Source organism: Epinephelus lanceolatus, chromosome 9 (assembly GCF_041903045.1).
Source record: "Epinephelus lanceolatus isolate andai-2023 chromosome 9, ASM4190304v1, whole genome shotgun sequence".
In the NCBI taxonomy this organism is placed as follows: Eukaryota; Metazoa; Chordata; class Actinopteri; order Perciformes; family Serranidae; genus Epinephelus; species Epinephelus lanceolatus.
The window spans coordinates 15,053,463-15,067,034 of record NC_135742.1 but is presented as its reverse complement, the minus strand read 5'-3'; the positions used below and the strand labels follow the sequence as shown (position 1 = coordinate 15,067,034).

The 13,572-nt window shown below is 42.2% G+C and overlaps 1 protein-coding gene across 1 annotated transcript in view; it reads left to right on the top strand.

Annotated features, from left to right (window-relative positions):
* The first annotated feature begins 1,725 nt into the window (after nt 1-1,725).
* The window catches only part of LOC117253201 (A disintegrin and metalloproteinase with thrombospondin motifs 12), a 28,424-nt gene continuing 16,577 nt past the window's right edge, over nt 1,726-13,572 (top strand). The window contains exons 1-7 of the mRNA XM_033620587.2: nt 1,726-2,040; nt 2,221-2,579; nt 8,973-9,150; nt 9,304-9,512; nt 9,612-9,695; nt 11,016-11,140; nt 11,275-11,424. Coding sequence (XP_033476478.2) covers nt 1,923-2,040; nt 2,221-2,579; nt 8,973-9,150; nt 9,304-9,512; nt 9,612-9,695; nt 11,016-11,140; nt 11,275-11,424 — 1,223 coding nt within the window. The 5' untranslated portion in view covers nt 1,726-1,922. The remainder of the gene's footprint in view (nt 2,041-2,220; nt 2,580-8,972; nt 9,151-9,303; nt 9,513-9,611; nt 9,696-11,015; nt 11,141-11,274; nt 11,425-13,572) is intronic.

The following is a 13,572-nucleotide window of genomic DNA, read 5'->3' as shown; positions in this document are numbered from 1 at the left end:
GACCCACTATACTGCACACTAAAATCTCATTCCAGGTTGATATGAAGTGATATAAAGTCACTGGTCCATATAGAAACCATTGTTCAAAAGCTGCAGCATATATGGAACGAACAAATATTTGTCTCCTTACCTCAAATAAAACTAAAGAATGTGTGTGTTTGCACAAGATTGGTCTGTCGTTGGACTTTTAGACCTTTTTTTCTTCACAGAATTAAGACATCTGCTAATCTAACATTGCATTTTTCCCAATCAATACAGTATGCAAACTGATAAAAATAAAGCAAAACCATAGAACTGATTTTCATTCTCTTCAAAGCTGCTCTTGATTGGTCAGAAATTCCATGCAGGAAAATCCAGGAAGTAAACAAAACGTTGAAGGAGAGTACACTTGCAAGATAAATGTGACTCTTTCTAATGTCACAATGGAGGGACAACTACGCAGGTTGATTTTAGCGCTGGTCATTGTGGACTATATTGCTGTCATTGTTCATTTTAGTCAAACCATACAATTTGAAAATGAGGTGCGGCTCGTGTATTGGATGTGCTGAATGTGCATATTAAGGCAGTACAGGAGGAGGTGCACATTAATAATCCTCCAGGACTGTAACATGCTCATGTTTAACGCAAACAATGTGTCATGTGACTGCAGTTGGTTCAGATCGAGGGCGGAACACGTTCTAGGTTCTCACCACAAACAAACCACACCAGAGTTCATTTGTAACGTGGTCTCGGTCTGGTTGATTTGGTGCGCACCTGAGTGTGATTGCTGAATTCACACCTGCCCAAACGAACCGCACTAAGGGGGCAAACAAAGTTCAGCTGAACCGAACCAAACAGGGCAGGTGTGAAAGCATCCTCAGATATCTTGAGGTGAGACTTCAAGGGCCTCTTTTGAAAATGGCCACGATAATTTCTCTTCTTAACCTAAATTCCCAACAAGCTATGTTGACGTGGTTAGTACCAATTGATGCCTTAGGTTGTCTAGTTTCACAAGATGCTACTACCTTCGCTAGCTCAAAAAAATGAGCATGCTGCAGCCTCTTAAAGACAGAAATGCTGGCCTACCTTGGCAAGTGTTTTTGCTGGGGGGTTCAGAGAGAGGTCAAATATCTTACAATTACATCACTTGTATCTGTACTCAGGTAACAGTCATTCTCGTGCATTTTTATCTTGCAGCGACAAACTTTAACACAGCAGTACTCCTTACTTACTTTGGAAGTGTTGATTTTTGAGGTATTTCATCTTATCATTGCTGATATAGCTGCCATAACTTGTGTGATTCTGGCCATACAAAAGGCTGAGGAAGTTTGGACATTTGGAAGTTTTATGAGGACACGAAAAAGGCCTATTTGAAAACTGTCTGCAGAACTGTTTATTAATTAATCAACTCTGATAACTGGACTAATATAAACAATGCTTCTGGATGTTGTTGTTTTAAAGTCAGATTAACACTAATGTAGGCAGAGCAACAGTTCCTCTTTGCATCCACAAAATTGTATCCAAAATGTTCCGCGTAATTTCCCTCATGCTTTTTTACAGAGGCAGTAAATAATCTGGTGTTAATGATGCGCCGCTGGTGCGGGACTTAATGACAAGTCTCGACACATGACGGAGCGGCTGCCTCATTCAAATCAATGAAGCTCCTTCCTCTGTTTCCCCTCGCTCCTGCAAGGAAAGTAGACACTGGCCCAGAGAACACTCCTCCCCTCCTTCCTCCGCAGAGCCGGAGCTTTCTCCCTCTTTAAACCATGCTCAGGCTCCCAGTCCTCCTCGGTGCCTGTTTGCCTACGTGAGGGGAGATTTCTCAGCGTGTTCATGTCATGACACAGTGCAGCGCAGGATCCAAGTGGTCGCCTCTAACGCCACTGCAACCCCGATGCCCACGACTCTTTTGCAGTGCTTTGAGTTTGGTTACATGAAATATGCGATGTTCGCAGGAGTGCCCGGTTCTTTTGCTGCTACACTTAGTTTTCATTTTGGCAGCCGGCCATGAAGAGCTCTCCGACTCTGGCAGGCTCTTCTCCCTCTTTGCAGAACAAGGTCAGTGTGGTGCAGCTATAATAGAAGCTGCATTTCTGTGCATGTATGGACTGAATGCGTGACTGGGAAAGTTTGCAGGGTGCAGTGCATGTCGATATCAGTATGCACTGAACTCAAAAGCTGTGTGATGAATAAATCACAGCAGAAAAGTTCTATATTGTGTTATATGTTACTCTGCAGGTCAGTTGTCCCAGTCAGATGTGTCCACTGTCCACCCAGTGAAAACCACAGCTGATGGAGACTTCATCTCCCACTCTCTGGCTCACCACATCAGGGGTGAGCGAGTCAGGCGTGACCTGCGACCCCATGGTTTGGAGGAGCAGGTTTTCTACAAGGTCAACTACAGGGGTCGCACTTTATTGTTCAATTTGACTGCAAACAACCACCTGGTTTCAAGTGACTACATCCTGGAGAGGAGGAACGGCAGTGCCAACAGGACTGAGCATCATCGCTCTGAGGGGAACTCCTGTCACCTCCTTGGCACTGTGGAAGCGTCTGATGTGCGAGGAACTGCTGCCATCAGCACCTGTAAAGGACTGGTAAGGCATCACACACAACAGGGCAGAAAAGTTGATTTGAACTACTTCTTCTTCATCAAGCTGAATCCTCTAATCCACATGAAGCTTTTACTCAGTCGTCCTCCCTAAAGCTGCACTGAAGGTCACATCTCTTTGAAAATCTAGTTGCTTTGGGCAGGAGAAAGGGGGGCATCACTCAGGGGAAGCTGGTATGTGGTTTAGGCAGTCATACACCGTTGAGCAAACCCTTCCATCTGACAGTGCCCCGTGTGTTAGTTTGCCCTTCAAAGGCTTCCTGACACTATTTGCAGAACAACTGTGGCTCAGACCCGCTGACGGCTGCTGCTTCTCGGCCAACCATGAGACCCTTTCTGTCTTTCTTTGTCTCTCAGATGTTCCCTAGATACTTTCCTTCTCACTCATTCATTCACATCGCTGCGTGCGAAAACTCTCTGCAGCCCCCCTCCACCCTCGGACAGGCAGTGGTACTTTGTTCTGTGCTGAGATAGAGCGTCATTAATAGATTTTGGCACATTTTTTATAGTCTGGAACAATACAGTTTGACAGATGGAGAGACAGGAAATAGGGCCATACGTTTTGCTCAGAGAATTTGAGCTCCTTTTTTTTATTTTACTTGGGCTGAAATGTTTCTAATCAAATAAATAGTTCAACTACAAAGGATAGAGGACAGCTGGACAGCATAAAGAAAAGGGAGCAGCTCAACATAAGAAGAGCTTTAATTATGAAAAGTGACATGCACCATATGACAATTTCTGGAGAAATGCATGGTGCACAAATGGTGTAAGAATCTGAGCTTTTAGGGCCAAATAACAACTGCTTATAATTCACTCTTCAGCATTGTTGATGTAATAACAGATTCATTCAATTTGCACCAATATTTTGAGACAACCAAAAAAGAAGAAGTTGTGGAAAAGGAGGAACTCCTCCGCTCTGAAATGATGGGATGTGTCAGCTTTAGTCAAGAAGAATGTTTCGGTGTTCGTGTTTGATTGTGTCACAGCAGGAATGCCTCTCCTGCAGGGTCTTGCCTCCTGCTTCTCTGTTGTATTTGTGTGGGTTGCACTGCCTCTTCCTGTCAAATCTTGTGAATGCAGTTCATTTTAAAACCATCCTATGTCACTCTGAATTCCAATTATCTGCAACCTACCGCATTTAGAGGATTTTTTTTCTCCCTGCAATCCAGAATGCTCCAGTGTGTCCCTTCTCTCCAACCTACCAGGAAAACCACTATGATCTATTACACTGATTTTCTGTCCTGTGGAGTTCAGTTTATAGCAGCTAAAACCACAGCAAGACCACTAAACAGCAAGACGCAGCCTCACAGATGTGGGGGGGAAACCCTGCCAGCTGCTGTGGAGGTCATTCACCCTTGGGAGGCAGATGGAGATGGACTGCCTCAAAATATAAATTCATGATAATCTTTTGTTTATATAGTGCAAGGCTTGAGTTACTAAAGGCTATAAAAAAACAGGAAACACAGGGGACAGAGGAAAAAACATGACATGAGAAAGACATATGAAGTGTGGTTTACAAAGTCAGGGGGACCGTTTTTGAAATGTGATTCCTGATTCCTGATTATCTGATGTGAACTGTTGTCAGTTATGTGGTGTAATCCAATAGAGCCCTCAAATTAGGGACGAAACTAACCACTTGCTACTTCCGCCAAGGAAGTTGTATTTTTGGTGCCGTTTGTGCGTCTGTTTGATTGTCAGCAGGATTGCGGAAAAACTACTGGCCCAATTTTCATGAAACTTGGGGGGAAGGGTGTAGGATGGGCCAAGAATGAACCCATTTAATTTTGGATCTGAACATGGGGTGGATACACAAATAATATTTTATTTTATTTCTGCTAAGAAACCATGAAGGTGGCTGAGCCGGAGTGGTGGCGGCTAGCAGTGCGGTGCTAATATAGGCTGTCCCGTTGGTCCTGCCATGTTGATTAGACGCCGTTGTCAGCGGTAACAGTTGTATGAGCTCTATCTTCCCAGACTGGGTAGTGTGTAGTGCAGAGCAGTAGCCATTAGCTAGGAAGTGGAGGGACATGACCATGAGTGTGACTTAATTCTCTGCTCGGGACACCACTACATATTTACATAGCAAATAGCTGTTTGCTACTTGATCAATGTTTTTGGCCTTGGTGGAGGTCTTTGCTCTTCTAGTTTTTTTAATTTCACAGAGACCAAATTGCTAGTTTTGTCCGAATCCCAAAGATCTTGTATCTACCATTATGTAAGACAAGGAAAAGCATCAAATCCTCTCATTTGAGAAGTGTGAAGCAGCAGATTTTTTGGCATTTTGCTTGAAAAATAGTTGAAATTATTTCTCAATCAGAATTATTTTTTTGCCGATAAACTAATAGATCAGCCGATGAATCATTTCAGCTCTTACTCAGATTATTGTTCCTTAAAAACATGGAGAATAAGCAAAAGGAACTGTATATGACATTCAGCTAGCAGCTAATGGTGCTAACAGGTCGAACAGCACCAACAATGGAAATAGATGCAATGGTGTTTACACTTTCACAACAACTCCATCGCCATTATCAGCACTAACTGCTGTAGGAGTGCAGTGCAGAGCGGCGGTGATTAGCTAGCCAGTGGCCTACATATACAGGGACGCATATTCATTAACGTGCATGCATGGCCGGACCCTATTCCACAACAGAGAAGCTTGGATTACAACACACACAGATGTACTGTGACCTCACTTTCAACAATATCTTTATATAGCAAAGAGATGTCTGCTGTTACATTAACGTCTGTTATAGAACCTTTTGAACAGTTAATTCAAAGATGATAATTACCCACCTCTTGTGTTGATCCAAATGATGTCAGTGCCAGCAGACACACAATTAAAAGGCTTTTGCCTTTGTTGGTGAAAGAAATTACTTAGCGATATGTTTGCACAACAGAACTTAATATGAAATAGCTACAAACGTGCTGTGAGCGCTAGCTGTGGGCAGGTGAAATGGTGGTATAGTCTGCAACCTGATCTGTCATCTGCGTCATCTGGAGTTTGTTGGGCTGAACAAAGTAAAAGAAGCCTGGCACAGAACAGGCAACAGAGCAGGATCATGACTTTTAAATGCCATAAAAGCCACAATATGGTCCCTACCACATTAGCACCATTTGAACTCTCACTTTTGGTTGAGAAGATGAAGTCACATGTGCTCCAACAAATATAGCTCTGCTGCAGTGAGCCATATTTACCTAGCAGGTGATTATGTCTTTACTAGAGTTAAACTTACCCTTCACCTTTACTATTTACTGTACATGTGAAACCGTGAAGACCAGAGTAATTGGATGGAGCCTGCTGCCAGTGTCCTTTTTTATTCCCCTGAGAAAACCTTCAATCCAAGCAAAGCTTTCTCAGTAGAGTCTTTGGTAATCCCTGAGGCACAACACAAAGATCATGCAAGTTCAGACTTATTACAGTGGTATTTTCCTCACTTAAATGCATGTTTCCTCGCACTATGTAGATGAAAAATGATAATGTGTTTGACCTCTGAGGAAGAAATTAGCTCACAGGCAGAATTATCTTCTGAAGTAAAAAAAACAAACTGAAGGCAAGTGAGTGTAGTGAAACCTGTAATTATGAAGAAACAGTTGTGTAAGAATATAAGCAAGTTTGTTTGCAGCAGAAAGTAGTTGTGATTAATCATATTGTGGTAATGAGCACCATCGGCCCCCACCTCTCCTTGTGTCCCACTAATCACTGCTGAGGCCACAGGCCGTGTAACAGCAGAGACTTTATTCCAGACCCAGTTGGCCGGCACTACAAAAACCCACAGAAGCAGGAAACAGAAGTAAAGCAGTTCCACATGGCCGGTGTATTTAGAACACAGACCTGTGTTATGGTAACCTCCCCTGGCTCTGGCACCTCACACCCAAACATGCTTCCTCTAGGTCAGAGGAGGGGGATTAATGGAGAGGAGGAGGAGGAGAGGGGCAGGAGGTGGCAGAGGGAGGAAAGGTGGTGAAAGTGCACTCGGGTCCAAGGCTTTGTGAGCTGGCAGAGCATTCAGGATTTAGAGCAAAAAGCGTTACAGAATAATCCTGTACTTTTGCTAAAATGGAAAACAAAGTCCTAGTTGGAATCCTGTCAAGTTGTCTTTGTTTGTTGAGCGCAGACATCACACAGGATCTGTACATGGTAATTTTAGGATCACAAGTAACACCATAACCACACTGTGCAAGCAAAGCCTTGCAGTCGGCGTAGCACAGTAGGACTGCATTTGGTACGCAGATCGTACAGATCATGCAGAGCAATGGTCTGAATGTTTGGATGGGCCTCTCTGTAGCATTCCTTCCTGGTTGATCTGCACTCCACCACCTGCTTTTCGCTGCTGGGACTCAGCTGGAAGTTTAATGGTCAGGAAAACATAAAGGAGACAACAGGGAGACAGGATAGTAATGGAGAGCGCTTTACAGCCCGCCTCATCATTGGTTTTTGTCTGTGTTTTGTCTTGCGGTAAGATGATGCAAATGCAAAAACAAATCTTAATCTGGGAAAATGTTGATTCTGCCAAATGGAGTGTGCACATGAGATACAGGGTGAGTGCTCTCTGCACAGAGCCGCTGGGAAATATCCCCAGCTGACTGCAGACAAATCAGCCTGCATGTTTTGTGGATGAGTCCACCTCAACTCAGAGACCCCTGGCTGAGGGCCACAGTCTGAGTCAGTGGGAAACCCATTCTCAATACTTTATTTAATCAGTTTTGGAAAAAAAAAACCCCAAACTCAGACATATACAGAGGACTTTTGTTTATCGTTTGCTGTGTAATTGTTGTTCCTCTGGTGGTTTTACATGATCAAACAAGCATGAGCGGCTTGGTTGTATCCAGGATTGCAACAGTATGAGATTTTCCCAGTGCAATAACCATCTCAGAAAATATTGCAGTTTCATGGTATCACAGTATTACAGAATTTATATTATTATCAGTCTTAAAGGAATGAAAACAGAAGGATTTTGGTTCATTTTTGGTTCAACGAACATTTTATTACTATGATTTTTCTGCTCCAGTTTGTGGATTCTATCTTATTTCACAAAGTTCAGTGTAACAGGTGGAGTAACACAGTCTTTCCAAAGGGAGAGCCGCTCTTGATTTGCACTTTCTGAACTCCCTGAATGGAGAAACAGGATAGCTCTGCAGAGCGCTGCATGAATGTAGTTGAAATACGTGTCCCAAGAAACACGTAGAAAACTTGTCAGGATGACCCAGAAAGCTGAGCTGTGAGTAACTGCAGTAAACAGCAGGGTAGACCCTTGGGACTACAACTAGCCAAACTGTAAGCATTGCATGACCTAATTTTTCACATCTGCCTTTTGGCTGCCCGAACACTGAAAAGAAATCCAAAAATCACAAGAAACACTCATATTGTAAGAATTCTTTGTGTTGGTCGTGCAAGTTAAGCAGTTTTTTTTACAGATACTGGACACATTTATTCATGTGCATGGAATTTTTACAGTACAAAATTCCTGCTGAAGATAAAAAAAATTTAATTGTTGTGCTTATTCCATTTGTTTGCCTCTTGAAAGAGTTATGCATCCTTCTCTCCTTCTCTCATTCTGTCTTTTTGAAAGTTGGTTTAAGGGGAGAGGGAGGGAACAGTCGGGGCTTGTTTGGGCACACACACACTTACACACACACACACACACACACACACACAATCGACTTAATGAAGAGAATATACAGACAGGTATCTGGAGGTGAAACATTTATAATGTGTGTGCTTACAAAGTCAGATCTTTAAAAAAGCTTGCATGTACAATCAATGTGTTTTCATGTAGGTGTAATTGTGTGTGGGGGCGCGTATCTATGTACTCCGTTCACCAGAAGACCTCACCGATCAGTAAATGAATAGTCTTCTGCACCAGTAAGAACATGCAGGGCATACTTAGGAAAAAGTCTTTGTATTGCTGCTGCTGCTGCCGCAGACAGAGAATGTGCCTGAGGGAAGGAGAAAGGTTCATATTGAGATCTGTTGACTAATGATGGATTCCACCCAGATGGAAATTACTGAGGAATGGTCTTTCCAGCAGGCTTTACAAGAGAAAGTCCAACCTCTCACTTTTTAATTGTGGGAACACTATAATTTCTGGTGATTTGTTGTCGCACCTGTAAATGCTCTAAAGGCTCTGACTTTTCTGTTTCAGTCACAGTCTGAGAATGCATGGCATTACAAAAGACACTTAAAGCTGCATTAGGCAAGATTTGGGATAAACTTTTTAATCTTAAATACAATTTGGAGCTTTGGCAGTGCAGAATAGCATGTCCCAAACAATTGTAACAGTATAGATTTGACCTATATTTCAGTGCACAGGAAGTGATTGATCAAAACCTAAACCCATATCCACTCAATCTTCATCAGTGTCATTCTCCTTTTCCTCAGAGAGGCTTCTTCTCCCTGCCAGAGGGACACTTCTTTATTGAACCTGTCCAGAAATCCTCTGATGATCCTGCAGGGACTCCAGAGCCCCATATCGTCTATCCAAGAGTTACACCAGAAAGTCAGAGAAAAAAACGCAGCGTTGAGTCCAAAAAGACACCCAGCCCCTGTGGAGTTCAAGGTGTGTATCTGGATTTGTGTGTGCATATGTATGGAACTGCAGATGTTTGTGTAATTGTACACAAGTGAGCATTTTTCTCTGTCCACGTCTGTGTCAAGCAAGGATAAGCCACAAGTGTTCTGCTAGTTATGTCTTCTGTTATCCACACTCTAGATGCTCCAAGTGACTCTGTCCAGGTGGAGAGGGAGAGGGAGGAGTGGGAGAGGGAGCAGCAGAGGGGGGAAGCTCAGGCTCAGTCCCGCTCACAGCGCTCGGTCAGCAGAGAGCGCTGGGTGGAGACAATGGTGGTGGCTGATGCAAAACTCATCGAATACCACGGCAGCGATAATGTGGAGTCGTACATCTTCACCATCATGAACATGGTGAGAATTAGACTGTGATCATTTCACCTGTTCTCACCAAATCTGCTCAGATGTTAAGTTTTAAATTCTTTCAGTGGTGAGTGATTTCTGTGTTGGCAGGTGGCTGGGATCTTTCATGATGCCAGTATTGGGAACGCCATCCACGTCATCTTGGTTCGCCTCATTCTTCTCCAGGGCGAGGAGGTAACATTTTTCTAAACAAGTTTTCTCAAGAAACTTTAATGCAAATTTATTCTTTGGCATATATTAAAGTTGGATCAAGAGAAGCATAAGCATATCTATAAAGCATTCCTCAGTGGGGTTAGGAGGTGAAGTAAACCTGGAGACTCCTTCATTTGGCTGTGATTCAAGCTCCAACTAAAGGTTCAAACCACAGTGAACATTATGTGCTCACTTTGATTTACATCAGTCTTCCACGTCTGGCTGCATGCGGGACAGACTGGAAAACAAATTCAAAGAAAATTCAGCAAGAACGTGAGGAGCGACAAACAAAAATCCTATTTGACCCAATAAAATCACTCATTAAAGGAGCTCTATACGACATTCAACATATGAAATAATATATATTGGTTTGGTATATTGGTTTGTATAGTTAAGCCTTGCCATATTAGCTTATCATAGGGCTTAGGTTTTTCACAGAGTGTTAATCCTTTTTGAGAGCACAAACTTCTTGTGTTTATTTGAATAGCAGCAAACAAGTATTTGCTATGTACAGTAAAGACAAGGAGGAGTAATGGCGTCCTGAGCAGAGAATGAAGTCAGGCTCCCTCACTTTGTTGTAGTCCAAGCTTCTCTGTTCTTTATTTGTTGTGGTAGCCAGGCTGACTGGGTGTGCATTTTTGATTTCTCCTAGCTATTTGGGATCAGTAGGACCCGCTAAGTATAAAAACTCAAACACTGTCAATGATAATAAAGTCCCAGTGTCCTCAAATGAGACGACAATAAAGTCCCAACGTCTTCAAACAAGGACTTACTAAGCAACGGGGTCTTAGCTTGTTGCTGTCGCTAAAATTGGTCAAATTATGCATCTTAAATAAACAGGTTTCAATTATAAAATGTGATCAGGTTTTGGGCCTTGTCCACTTTTGTGTCGGGGTCAGCACTGTTTGGCTGTTAGCACCATTAGCTACTAGCTGTTGGCTCAGTCACCTCCATGTTGAGAGCCCTGTGCAGACAACCTCTGAATCACGGATATGCTTTGAAAGTTTTAGAGAGCTACTTTAAAAAAACCTGTCAACAGTAGTGTAATGAACACCTATTTAGAAAAGAAGAAGAATGAAGCCAAACGTGTTGCACTAAAGTCACGTCCATTATATTGCTGCTGGAACTGAAATTTTCATACATACCTCTACAGGTTACTGCTGTGTGACTGGCACTTTACTCTAAACCCCATGTGAAAGAATGAAAAGAAACATTTGTCAAAAATGATGTCCTGAAACAACAAGAAGTAAAACATCCAAATGAAGCTAAGAATGTTATTTCTAATTCTGCTGTTTGTTGCAGAAAGGGTTGAAGATCGTCCACCATGCAGACACCACTTTGGCCAGTTTCTGTGCATGGCAGAAAAACCTCAATCCCCAGAGTGACACACACCCAGCTCATCATGACGTGGCTGTATTGGTCACTAGGCAAGTGACACACACATAAGCACCTGTAGGTCAGCTATATCAATAGATAAATGAAATGGATGGATTATAAGCTCTGGTGATAGGCCCTCCTATAAAAGGAATATGTACATAATGTTCCTGTGTTTCCTCCTCAGGAAAGATATCTGTGCTGGAATGAATCAGCCCTGTGAGACCCTGGGTCTGTCTCATCTGTCTGGGATGTGTCAGCCACACCGCAGCTGCAACATCAATGAGGATTCGGGACTACCTGTCGCCTTCACTGTCGCTCATGAGATGGGCCACAGGTGTGTGTGTGTGTGTGTGTGTGTGTGTGTGTGTGTGTGTGTGTGTGTGTGCGTGCATTTGTAATTGTTGTGAATAATGGAATATCATCACAATGAACCATGTGACAAAGAAAGCATCTCGTTCCCATGATGGGTTACTATTGAGGAATATACAGTTGCATCATTAAATCCTATTTAGTGAATGGGCTGATGCAAATAATAGTTAGTATCTGGTAACCAGACATGAAAAATAGATTGATACCTGAGCTTGATATGATGTGGGTGTGTAAATCATATTTAATGACAGTGGAAGTGAACGGACAGAAAGATCATTTGTTTTTAATGTGACACAGGAAACCAGACTTTCTTTAATCCCATTTTCTAATGCCCAGTATAGTTGAGTTGTAGCTTCAGTGTCAGTTTAATCAGAAGACATTGGTTAACAAATATAGTCTTCCTGATAAAATGAGTGTTGGTGCCGATGTTTTTAGTGAACTTCTGCTTATGAGGACTGTATGATTGAATTTGATTTTGGTAAGACTGGTCTTAAGACTTTTAAAGGAGCAGTGTGTCAGATTTAGTCGGACTTAGTGGCATCTAGCATTGAGGACTGCAGCTTGCAACCAGCTAATACTTCTCTCACTGCAGTGTGCACTGTACAGAAGGTGTTTTACCGGGAGCCAAATTATCTGAAGAGGTCTCTTCCTCACCATAACACATGGAACAGTTGGTTTAAACTTCTATAAACACACAATAAAGCAGTTTCACATAAAAAAATCAGTGTTTCTCCAATGCTGCTCATTGAAAAGGGGCTACTAATTACGGTGGCCAATGCGGAAACGTGAATGGCCTTATATTCAATAGCCAAGAGGCATTTGGCCTATGCTGGGTACAAACTACTAGAGCTGTACAAGACTGAATTATGTCAGTCGAATCAAATTTGGCTGTTTAATACTAATATTTGACTTCATGCCTTATTTTCCATATAGAGTTTAAGAGTTTGAGCATGGTTCAGGGTGACAGTGATGTTCGGATAATATAGTAAACAAGTCAAGTTAGCCTCCGAGCTAATGCGTGCAAACTGTGCTGACAACAGACCGGAAATGTACAATAACATTTTCTTGGGGACACTAGATATCAAACGAAAGATATCATTATTTGGAGCCTGATTGGACAAAGCCTCTCTTTTCCTTTGGCCAGCTGCCTCCGTCTCACTCAAATTCACCCTGGGTCTGGGCGCAGCATGAAAATGACAAGCGCTCGCTCTGCAGCCAAATCTGGTGACCAAAACATCCCCAAAACTACACTGACTGACAACAATAACCCTCAAAAAACTGACTGCTTTACTTGAAGAATCTTAGTTGACTGACAAGTCTCCAACTGATAATTTGAATTTAGGTGCAGACCTACAGATTACAGTAGAATCAAGCCAAGTTTGGGCCCAATCCCCCCTTCCCACAATCATCAGCAAAGCCAAGATTTTTGGGGCATTTTTTACATCATTTATTCATTGCTTAGAAATCCATCCTGGCTACACTGATTTCAAAAACAAATATTCAACATGTTCAATATTTACGATCTGATAATCCTGTTGTGAGGGGGGAACTCTGCCAGTTGCCAGCGGACCCGAAGGTCTCATATGGTTTTAATGCAAATTCAAATGGGTTTCCACTCAGACTTTACTCACCACCAGCTTGTACTGTAACATATACAGTCCAACTTGATGACGTTTTGATCCATATTTCTCTCTTTTTTCTTCGTGATTTTTTTTATAAAACTTCGTGCAAAAACAAACAGCTAGTTCTTCTGTCCATTGTCTGCCATTTTTGTTTACCATAAAGTCAGATTTGATTGCAAGAGGTTCGCAAGATTTTGCTGTTGAGAGACAGGACTCTGGTTGTTTGTAAATGGAATCTGTTAGCATGTATTGTGTTCTTCACACACTATAGAGACAAACCTGTTAAATTTATCATCACATGCTGTTATGTATGGAGTTTCTTACATTTGTAACATCTGTTGAGATTTAAAGAATCTTTTAGTGTGGTTGAGACTTTAGAGTAATGACTGAAGAAAAACAGGCAAATCAATAAGGTGCTTGTCTGGGTGGAATTTCTTCTAGGCTCCATTTGACCTTAAATACCACAATATGTGTTACAAATATAATGTATA